Source organism: Netta rufina (genome assembly GCF_964035555.1).
Source record: "Netta rufina genome assembly, chromosome: 8".
In the NCBI taxonomy this organism is placed as follows: domain Eukaryota; kingdom Metazoa; phylum Chordata; class Aves; order Anseriformes; family Anatidae; genus Netta; species Netta rufina.
In genome coordinates this window covers 30,862,542-30,874,290 of record NC_140131.1, presented here as the reverse complement: position 1 = coordinate 30,874,290, position 11,749 = coordinate 30,862,542, and the positions used below count along the sequence as shown (strand labels likewise).

General features: G+C 38.6%; 1 protein-coding gene across 2 annotated transcripts; it reads right to left on the bottom strand.

Moving 5' to 3' along the window:
* Window positions 1–339: 339 nt before the first annotated feature.
* Window positions 340–11,708, bottom strand: GCLM (glutamate-cysteine ligase modifier subunit). Of its 2 annotated transcripts, none has more exons than XM_084291071.1 (7): window positions 11,426–11,708; window positions 8,893–8,958; window positions 7,039–7,123; window positions 6,239–6,295; window positions 5,459–5,661; window positions 4,201–4,315; window positions 340–2,459 (listed from the first exon to the last, which is right to left on the bottom strand). In XM_084291071.1, exons 1-7 carry the CDS (start codon window positions 11,543–11,545, stop codon window positions 2,290–2,292), a joined length of 816 nt encoding a protein of 271 aa, XP_084147197.1. In that variant the 5' UTR covers window positions 11,546–11,708; the 3' UTR covers window positions 340–2,289. The 2 variants fall into 2 exon arrangements, with proteins under 2 accessions (XP_084147197.1, XP_084147198.1); XM_084291072.1 differs by lacking the exon at window positions 340–2,459 and adding an exon at window positions 2,472–3,062.
* Between the last annotated feature and the right edge of the window lie 41 nt (window positions 11,709–11,749).

Sequence of the window (11,749 nt, the reverse complement as noted above, 5' to 3'; positions counted from 1 at the left end):
GGCTCCTGTGTTCACCTTCAGCTCTGGTTAAGGAGTGGTGCAAGAATAGGCAAGTGTAAAGAAGGAGAGGAAACCACAACGTTAGTTAACGGATCTTCACTAATGACAACGGTGGTGGTGGTTTTTTGTTCCCCCCCCGTATCCAGTATATTAAATTTGTGAACGTGGCATCTTCAGATGATCAAAGCACGCAGCAGGGAGTGCCCCTTCTGTTACATAAAGGCTGAGGTGTGCCATTTTACAGGGAAATCCTCAAGCATAAAAACACAGTTAAGACCATTTCATGACAAAGTCTCTGTAAAATACTATTATCAACATAAAGAGAAGTTACACATAACATAAAAGCCTACAATTTTTAATTCAATTTTGCCAATTTCCCACCTTGATACACAAATAATGAAAACCTGATAAATTGTTATGCACTTAGCGCCACTACAAAAATAATATTGCGTCTTCAAAGGTACTTTTCTACAGCGAAATACCTGTTAACAGCTTATAGTCAGGAAAAAAATAATTTTTCCATTAGGGCAACCTGTACATTATTTTAGCACAATTCTAATTTTATGGAATTTCAATGTACAAAACTGAACACACATGCAAGTCTAATACCATACAGAATGCCAACAGTCAAATTACAGTGGTTAATCAGCAGCAGCACTCGTCTCAGAGCTAGTACAGAAATTTAAAATGCAACTCCTTTTCAAAATCTGATACACAGTAACCCGACATAAAAAAAAAATACATTTTGATTAGGAGAAAAAAATAAACATTTTATTGGTACATTACTAGTTCTAGTTCTCTCCCTCTTATTTATCAAAACAATTGAAGTAATTCATGAGAATTTCCTAGAGTTTGCCACATACAGATAAGATGATTAAGGACTCAAAGGTATCTTTATTAAAATTCGTATTTTAACTTAGTGGAATGGTTTATAGTAAGCTAATATTTCTAGACAGTGCCTAAAAGCATTCAAATTCTACTAGCTGCCTGCACAACAGAATTTAAAAGACGTTGGTGAAGATTTATTTCCTTACAGTCTGAAGCTCAAAATATGTACAAATAAGTTACCAACTAACAGTATAAAGCCCTACTCCTACCTGAAATCAAAAGGAAAAGGAGTATTTGATTTTAGACACTTAGAGCCCATGCTGAAATACAGTTTGAGCTTCTGCAATATAGTCTGATTAAAATGCTAAGCAAATTAAAAGGCGTTTTCAATAGAAAGACTATTTTTAAACCAGAAGCCTTGCCTTAGCTGCAGCAATCTCCCCAAGATACCAAAGCCAGTGCATTAAGCTACCGCCAAACAGAAATATACCTAAGTTTAACTAACCCTTGCTAGCATCATTTCTGAATGGCACTCAAGCAAGGAAGTTTCCTAGGCAACCCCAAAATAATAATCCATTTTACATGATCATGCAGCAAACATGTTCTCACTTGACTGATTCCAATTGCGTAGTTTCCAAGTATCAAAAAAACAAACAGATAACACCAAACAGCTGAGGACACGCCAGGTACAATTTGAATTCTGATTAACAGATTTCTCATCATTTGTTTCCAGTTCTTATTTTAAACACTCACACAATAAAACATTTTCTATTTCAAACTGTAAAGATGTCATCACTTGTGCAAACACTAAAACAATATTGAGGCACAAAGAAGCCAGAAGGAATTCAAGTAATAGAAAGTAATTTGGAAGATGCGTCTTTTCTAAATCAGAGGTCTCTTACACAGTATTAAAAATAAACCAATTTTCCCATCCACACAAATTAAATAGCTGATTTACCTGTACATACACATGAAGTAACAAGATAGTTTATTTTTTTCAGAATATTTTTTCATGAAATATGACAATTTTCTGTAAAAACTAGTCCTTGAATGCTTTAAATCTAGGTACCTACCATATCAATAACTATTATTTAATAGAAATTAAATTTTAAAAATATATCTGTTTCTCTATACTACCTAATGGTAGCTAAAATATGATAACTTTTACAGTGAACTGGTCATACAAAGAAATATTTTGAACTGTTTCTTATAGATCATTTCAATTAAAAACAAAAAACCCAAAATATTTCATATTTTTAATGAACTGGTTAATAGGTTAAGAAAGAAAAATAGTGTTAGAACACTGCAGACACTCCTGCTAACATCACACTGAATAATTACAACTTTTGGTCTTTGTTATAAATGCTGTAAAAATCTCTCTAGGAAAAAACAATGTTCCCCCATCCCCAAGAAATTAAAACAGTAGGCCATTTCAAAGAAGAAAAAAAGGATGAGAGTGTTTTAAGAGGCAATTCTTTTAGCTTGCATGATATAGCCTTTGGACTTGATAATTCCTCTGCTTTTAACAATGACTGAATATCGGAGAATCCATAAAGGAATCCATTCGTGTGCTTTGACGTTCTGGATGCTTTCCTGAAGAACTTCTCGGAAGCTTGCTTCACAAAGTAATTCTGAAGTTAAAAAGGGATATTCATGCTTTAAACAATGTCATGTAAACAGCTGCAAAAAGCAACACTTAGTAAGAGAAGCTTTTGCCTACAGTCAAAAATCTTAAGCATGGCTAGATACTCCACAGATCCACTCTTCCAGAATGCATGCAAGGTAAAAGCTGTTGAACATTACAGAAGAAATCTTCATGACAAGTTTTTTTGTTGTTGTTGTTTTTTCAACACTGAGTATTTCCCACAGAACTAATAAACTGAGATTTCTACAATATCAAATGGAGTTGATCAGCAGAGCTATTAGCAGGAAAAAGGCAAAAATTAAAACTGAGAAGCTAGCCAGACAAATGAGAAGAGAACAAAGCGTAAGTCTGAAATGACCAAAGTACTGAGTTACTCCCGCAGTCACAGGAAGCTCAACATTTATAGCATCTCCCATAACTGGGCTCATAATAAGCAAAAGCCAAGAAAGCATTAAGAAAAATAGGCTTAAATGCCACAAAGCAGAAAAGGAAGGCAAATACAATTTCTCCTAGTTTCCTCTGGAAAGTCAGTCAAGGCAACAATCTTTGTAGAGGAGTGCTCCCAAAAGATAGTCTCAATGCTCTTCAGCTGACCAAGACAGAAAAATAACGCTTAGCAAACAATGCATATGGGAATGACTCCTTGCTTTGTTTTCAATTTAACTCCTCTTCTTCATTTCATGACTCTTGATAGGCAATATTTATGAAATTGCAGGCTTTGTTTTGGACATAGAATCTACCAAATATAATAGCACTTCATCTTATAGGCTGCTACATATTCAAGCACTGATGCAATTAATTAGCTATGACAATGATAATGTAAAACATGGTACTTAATAAACAGCATTTCATACAGTTTTTTCTTTGTTGGGGGGGGATGTTAAAAAAGGAGAAGGAAAGAAAAGTATGGTCATCATGAATAGCCGGTCATAAGGAAGAGTACAGAGAAGAAATAAACTAAGTATTGTTTAAGACCTCTGGCTTACAGCTCCAGCAAGATATTTAAGGCATCATTACAGTGAGGATGATAAGTTTTGAGAGAAACAAATGCAATATCCCAGAATATTCTAGTGAGCCGATAACTCGGAGTTCAAGAGTCTATAGGAAGTCTAACAGCCCTTCAATCATTTCATAGATGAATCACTGCACTAAACAACTAAAGAATTTACACCAACTCTCTTTGTAATAACAAGTCATCACTACTTTGAGAGACTCCTGCTTGAAGTTTATAATTTAATGTCTACCATTACCCCCCCAAAAAAATCAACTGACCATTGACATTTTTATACAAGTTTTTTGACAGAAAAATTCCAGACAAGTGAACTTTCACTTGTCATTTACTGTTCTTCATCAATACAACTGTCATTTTGTTCTATGACTTATAGAAATAATCTATTTTTGAAAAATACATAGCAAAAATTTCTCAGTTCTTTGTTCTTCTATTTACTTCATTTTCTCTGATTAAAACTATCTCAGAATACTATACCAGGCTGGGAAACTGCCTCCCAACCCCTTCCCTTCCTGGAAGGGAAAGCAAGAACTTAACAGAAATATTTTATGAAGGTGAAACTTCTAAAAATTCAGGACTCAAATGTAATGAAATTTAGAGTTCAGAGAAAGATTGTTCCTGATTCTGTACTGAATAAACGCATTTAGAAGTCTTCTGTTATCATGAAGTGTCTGAGCACTTCAGAAGTTTTCTGTTAACTTGTTCAGACAAGCCTTACCTTTTGGGTCATTGTGAGTTAGCAGCTGTATGTCAAACTGCTTTGCAAATGCTGTGAGATCAGGTGGCATCACACAACAGGAAGCTAGGTTCACCTGATTACTACTTGGTTTCACCTGAAAGTAACAGAATGCTTTTATAAGGAAAAACATTATTTTAGTTGTTTGCCCCATGCCCTCTGTTACAACAGAAATACCGCTTTTAACAATTGCCTTTGACCATCGTTCTGAGGTCTAGACAAGGATAACTAATTCTGCATGTTGCTGAACAGGCAACTCCTACACATGCGATTTGCTGCAGCATAGGATCCAAAACAAGAATAAGATCTAACTTCAGGTACTGTCACCATGAGGCATGTACTAACCCATTTCGGCTTCATGCCTGCTGTGCTCCCTAAACAGCTGTGGGTTTCCACCCTCTCTTTGTAGTAAAAACATTATAGGGGTATTAGTTTGAAAAAGATCCCAAATAAAAATCCAGTTCTGTTAAGGATATGGAATTTGCCATCTTCCATGTACTCAAGTCAGTGCCTAGAACTGCTCAAGTTAAAAGGGACTCTCTTCCGTTGAGCATCTGTTCGTCACGAACTACCTTCATGATCACCATGCAGGTGCCCATGAATTCATTCAATTGTCCTCCTCTCAACACATGCAATGCAGTGAAGAGTACAAGACAAGATTCTCAGCAGGACCTCTTATACAGATGCAGTACTTATCACAAAAGAAATGTCATAAAATGAGCATCCAAAGAACTGATAAGGAAACCGTAAATCTACAAGCTTACATGAGCATGGCCAGGTACTAGGACAGACCTCCACTGCTCAAATGTGACAAGGCAATTAGTCACCCTGAACAACAAAATATTGTGCCGCTTGATTCAGAGTCTCTCTTCTTTCCATTTAAGCAGCATTTTTCTTAGGGGGAAATCCTTACTTTCATAACACAGCTTGAAGTGAAAACTACTATGTTCTCACTGGAATAAATCCAAAGGTTTAAGGGTACTTTTTATATTCCTTTTTAAGTATAAGGGCATTCAAAACTAAAACCTTCACTTCTTCAAAGAACCAGTACTGAACAGCCCCATGGTTTCCAGTCTTTGCAGGCCTGTTTGCAGGAACACTGACCAACATCTTGACGGTACTGAAAGTATCTGGGACCATTTTTTATTATTTTTTAATAAAACCATTTATAATTGTGACAGCCAACTAAACAGTAGTTAATCTGTCTTAGAAATGCTACAAATAGGAAGCTTGTTCTCACCTGTGCCCACACATACAGCTGCTCTAATAATGTTTTATCAAGGTCAGAGGTACCTATGGCAACAATCTTTTTGTTTTGAACTAGAGTTTCAAGTTCTTGCCAATAAGGTTGCAAATACTCCAAGGAGAGGCTAGTTCCATCTTCAATAGGAGGCGGGGCAATAATGACTGAATCTAACTGAGCAACTCCAAGGGCTGAACATGCTGAATAAACAGAAAAAAAGATGCATTTTTTTTGTGAAATAAGAACATAAGCGGCATGACATCTTAAATACAGAAAACAAACAAACAAAAAAACCGACCCATCTGCTTTGCTCTGCTAGTTTCCAATTCACCATTTGAGAATTCCAAATGTATCACTAACCAAGGATAGTAATACAAATTTTTTAGCCAAGAATCAAACAGAGATGAAGGACATCTGAAATATCACAGTTAGCGGTGAAATTCATACTGTTTTTAGATGTCCCTTTTAAAAATTTATTATATCACTATTATAAGAAAACCACATGCTACTTGCTGTTTAACAAGTTCTGTGCAAAAGAGTAAGAACTTGCTCCTTCTTGGAGCAAGGAATCAGATGAATGTTTGGATCCAGGACTACAGAGGTCCATGTCTAATAAGCTTACTAACTGAAATAGTGTGCAAGTTTTACTTTACCACTTATGTCTTTCTTTAGAGAGAAACAATGTATACTTGTGACACACACTGAGTACACCTCTTAGATTGAAAATATCCTAATTTTATTTCTAAATACCAAAGGGAGTTCAAGTTTCACACTTACCCATGTCAACTGCATCTCTGACTGATGATGAGTTTGATCCAACGATGAAAAGTTTTGCTATTTTCAAAGAAACTGAAATCAGTATCTAAAGAAACCAGCTATTATTAAATATATGGTGTATCTAGCAAAAGCAAAGAGCTATTTGTGAATTCTTGGGCAAAAGGTTTTAAGAATATACACCACTTCAAAACTGAAAAAAAACTTCTGAAAGGTGACTGCCCAATAATGACACTGTTCTCTTAAATTTGGTAGTTGTTGCACAGTCTCAGAATAAGAAACCATGTGGTCTAATAAGCTGTAAAGTTAGGACTTAAACATCAAGACACTAAACACTAACCATAACCTGGACAAAAAAAAAAACAAACATAGTAGTATAAACAGACTTCTTCACAACTTAGTGAGACTCAAAATGTACTAGCGTAAGTTTGGATTGCCTCCTTCATCATATTCAACCTGGAAAAATTATGCAAATAAATCTGCTTCCAATGCTACTTCTTAATTACTTAATTCTAAGTAATTTGCTTCAGAAAAGTCAAAGATTTACAAAATACATTTAAAATATCTTGAGGGGATGGAAGTTAAACTAGGAAAATTTAAGCTGCTTGATAATTGAGATGCTTTAAAACCTGAAACACGTTCGGGTCTTTCGCAGCCAACTGATTCAAATATGACAGTGTGTACTGATGCCATGTGACTTTGCAGTAACAAAACAGGAGGGAAAAAATATATATATGAACATCCTGTTGTAAACAGCACATGAAACCTCTTTGTGCAACCAGATTTTTTAATTGCCTTCTTACCTGATACTTTCAACTCATCCCTTTCATCAGGATTCATTTTTTCTACAGCTTGAGCTACAGTACATTCCAGAACTTCCAGTATTTCCTTTAGTAAGCAGATGAAACAACTCATCAATAGGTGACAATAAGTTTCTGAGGAATATTTTTAATTAAAGCTAACAAACAAACAAAAAAACACCTTACAGCACAATTAGAAACAAAAGTAGTATAAAAATGCAATTACACAGAAAGAAAGCAACCCATTGCTTTTTCACCTCTGTGAGAACAACAGAGGAAAATAAAGCTATATGACAATTATGGACATATTATGCTCCTAACAGAAAAAATATGACTGTCTGTTGAGAATTATTGGAATAACCTTTTGCAGTATTCTGCTTTTCTGATGCAAAAAGATCACCATGCCAATTCAAACTAACTCACTAAAAAAAAAAAAAAAAAAAAAAAAAAAAAAAAAGCCTCAGGACTGGCTGAAAAAAGCATTATCCAAATTAGTATTTTGTGGTGTTGGGTGGGAACAACTTTGTGTAACAGTATTTCGTACTTTCAGGGAAATCTAGCATGAAAGTGCTGTTTAAAAATTTTATACAATAATTTTGAAATTAAGAAATATTCAAAGATTTCACCCTTTGTATTTTCATACACTTCAGACCAGACCGTGTATCAGCTGGTACAAGGTAACTTTAAGGCTTTATCTCCATGAGATTCTGTATGATAACAACACAAGCATGCACACCCCACCCCTATAACCAAGAACTCTGGTAGTATTTCCTGCCCTATAAAAAAAGTCCTCAAGTGAATTGTGAAGTAATTCCATACAGTCAACATTCTAAACAGAAGTTAACACTTTTTGAATTATTGGAAGCTGATACAATTCATAAAAGAATTCACATATATGCAGTTAACATGTTTTGAGAGAAAACCCAGCTTACACTAAACAATTAACTTTAAATGGATCACTATATCCCATTGATACAAACATTTATATTTATGTTCACTTCTTGAGCAATCATTAGATCTTCCACAAGTCATTCAGCAATAACTGCCTCACCACACTCCAGTGTGGAATGTAGCAAAGTGCATTTTCATGTGTCATCATTACACAAGAACTGGTAACAAAACAAGCAAACAAAAAAACGGTCTGGAAAGTTTTGTGCTGTTTTTAAAAGAAAAATGCTAATATTTTACAGAGCAAATACATCTACTGGGAACTTCTTACTGCTTTGCTGAATTTCAGAAGCAATAGTGAAAACGGAACAGACAAATGCACCAGAAACTTCATTTTCATGTCAGCTAGCAATGACAGTGGTTTTAAGCATTACGTTAAAGTCTCCAGTTCTTAAAGGGAAGATTGCCACTTCTGCATCTTTGGGAATATTTCTATATTTCTGAAACATCCAAGATGACACTTCAGAGTTCCCTGCCAAACTGGACAATCTTTATCTATCTAGTTTATCATCTCCATGGTTTAGATGCATGCTTGTAAACACTCAGGGGAGAACTATCATACTTCTAAGGTATATGTTTTTTTTTGGTGTGTTATGGATCATCTCAACAATTAACTTGAAATCTTACCAACCAGGACTTTTTTTTTTTTCAAATAAGAATCTTCTCTCATCAACAGAATTCTTTACTTTGGTATTTCTTAACTTCTTGAGAATTATTAAATGATAAAATAAAATAAATAAATAAAAAAAAAAAACAACAAAAAACAAACAGATTTGAGAAATACTATTTTAAGGTATCTGAAGCTGCAGATAATTTTATAGAAATTTAATAGATTTGTTTATATTTTAAAAGGTGTAACCGTAAACGTATTTCTGTTTTCACATGTAACACGCATAATACCTCTCCTACCTGATTCAGATCTTGTCCTATCTTTGAGCTCCATTCAGTCAGCGTTTTCTGAATGCAGTCCCGCACCTAAGAAAATATATTTTTTCTTATTGAAGTGTAGTTTTGTTTTAGCTGCAGAGAAATACAATGACTCATAGGCATACAGGACAGACAGACAGCCCGTGAACTCATGACACCATTCCTCTAACCACAGAAGATTCTTCCTTCATAGCTTCCATCTGAAACTTGTTCAAACTAGTTTACTTCAGAAAATTCCTCTCCTCTTTCACAGCACGTTACCAGTAATACAAGTACTGTACTTCATTTATTTTCCAATGCTGTCCTAAAAAAAATGAACAACTGTTAAGAACTAGAGGGGTTTTTTTGTTTTCTTTTGATTGTTTTTGGAACATAAAGATTCGTAAGTTGCAAAGTAGTCAGATAACAGCATACATGCTGTAACATCCTTGGAAAAAGAGACTTTAGAGTCAATCACTAATTACTCATTATATTTATTGTTTCTCTTCCCGAGATGCACCTGACCCTTCTCCTTTACCACCTACCTATTCCATTGCACCGAATCTTCAGGGGGATCCTTCAGTTCCTACCCTGCACTTGCATTTTTCCTGATTTCACAGATGCAAAATAGACCTGACAAGGATTCTATCCGTGGATCTTCTTGAACATAGCAAGGCATAACTATTAGGTCTCCATATTAACTGACTGCATATTGCACCAGTGCTTCAGCTGCTCCAGTGCTCTAACTGCCTTCTGATACCTCTCAGGACAGGCCATACTGCAGGCTCAGGAAACCTAATAGAGAGCCTGGGATCTGCCATGGAGAGAAGCACTTCTTAAGTTCCCAAGTCACATTGTAACATTGTACTTTATATTTACGTGGATAGCTCCTTTTTGTGCCATTAAATAGCAATTTCTTGTGACGCTGAACATTAATTCAGAGAGCCAATAATAACGTGCACAAACTGACTGAAGGCAATGCCCCACCACCAAACAAAAAACTGGGTATCATGAAGTTTAAGACATAATACTGTGACAACACTTTGTGAACACAAATGCGGTACACCCTGTCCTTGTCACTTAAAACGCTAGGAAAAAAAAACTGACTCGAAAGGCAAGAAAGAACTGGCTTGCCCCCCCCCCCCAACAGATACCCATGAAACCCAAAATAAGCTATCTTTTCCTTTCTGAGGAAAAGTTAAAAGGTGCTGAAGAGGTATCATTTACTACTGCTTTGCAACACTCACACCTTGTATTTGTACTGCAGTTAGTACGAACAAACCTCTGTCTCCAAGGCACACCACCACCACCTCTCGACACATGCGGAAAGCACAGCATACGACTCCAAATACAGTTACATCCCCAAACTCCTAGCCCTAGGGTTCGTATTTTGAAAAATGTTGGCTTACATTCTTACACTAAGAACTACAGACACTACACTGAATAGAAGCGATAAAAGCTGATTTATTTCTAATAAATAATGCTAACTATTTGCTTTTGGAGTACCAGCAACTCTGGGAAGTTGGCAGCCTTATGTTTGAATGCAGATTTCTCTGTAAACAAATGGAGAGAAATACCTTAACCGATTAGTTATGCACATTGGCCACTCTTTATTTAATAGCCTTCCAAAAGTTACTGGAAAGGCACATCGTAGCAGGCAGCCTTATTTTGCTATAAAATCTAATCCTGTTTCACATAGATCACAGAACACTGTAGTAACTAGGACAAATTAAAAAGCTATTACCACATGACAATTAGAAGTATGATGAATTCTCCTATCTTATTACATCATCCTCTCCGACAGTCACCTTTCTTACTGCTTGCTCTCAATTAACATGCCCTCAACCAGCTCCTGAGGCACAGCCAGCGTCGCTACCAGGCTTTACCCAGCTGCAGGGAAAGCTCTGGTGTCTGCGCAGCGACCGCTCCCTGAGCGCCGTGCTACGACCAGACAACAAGCAGCGGTTTCGAGGCCTGTGGCCGCAGGGCCTCCATCCATCGACACAGAATTATTGCAAAGGCTGACGCGTACTGTTTACGATAACGGTTTTAAAGCAGTAGTTAAAGCGATCTTTCCGGGCTTTTTTTTTGAAACAGAGGACCACCGTAGTCTTTAGAGAAGACAGCAATGACCGAATCTCCCCAAGATGCGTCGCCACCAGCAAATTATTAAGATTAACTCCAAGTTGCAAAGGAGCATTCCGGTTTCATCTTTGCAGCGGCGGTTTCCAGCTGCTGACACATCCACCGCCCCGCTGCCATCGCAGGCGGCCCTTCCTCCCGGCAGCTCCCGGTCCTTCCCGCCCCGAGGCCACCAGGCGGCCCCGCACGGCCGCGCCTGTCCGAGGGGCGGCGGGGGCAGCCCGAGCCGGGCCCAGCACCGCTCGGCTCCGCTCCCGCGGGGCGCCAGCGGGCAGCCGGCAGCCCCAGCCCCGGCATCGGCACCGCCTGAGGGCTCCGGGCGCTCCCCCAGGCCCCGCCGCAGCCCCCCCCCCCCCCCGCGGGGAAGCCCCGGGGCCGGCAGCGCCGCGCTCACCTCCTCGCTGGGGGTGGCCGGGCACTTCTTGCGGCCGCAGCCCCAGCTGAGCAGGTTGCCGGTCTGCAGGTTGAGGGTGGCCGCCCGCTCCAGCAGGGCGCGGGCGCTGTCCGTCCCCATGGCGAAGCCCCGCGGCACCTGCCGGGGCGGGCAGCGCAGCGCAGCGCCGTGACTCAGCACCCGGGGACGCTCGGCGGCCGGCCCCGGTCACACGGCGGGGCGGACAATGGGCGGCGGGGCGGGCACAGCCCGGGGAGCGGCGGGCGGACCGGGCACGGCTCGCCCCGCCGCCGCCACCCCCTGCGCCTGCGCGCCGCCAGGCCC

What these genes read in the sequence shown, in the direction of transcription:
- GCLM (XM_084291071.1), bottom strand. Translation starts at nt 11,545, where the DNA reads ATGGGGACGGACAGCGCCCGCGCCCTGCTGGAGCGGGCGGCCACCCTC. An exon ending in TAGGACAAGATCTGAATCAG is followed by an intron (nt 7,124 to 8,892) that starts GTAGGAGAGGTA and finishes TGCTTACTAAAG; the next exon opens with GAAATACTGGAAGTTCTGGA. An exon ending in GGATGAGTTGAAAGTATCAG is followed by an intron (nt 6,296 to 7,038) that starts GTAAGAAGGCAA and finishes CTTTGAAAATAG; the next exon opens with CAAAACTTTTCATCGTTGGA.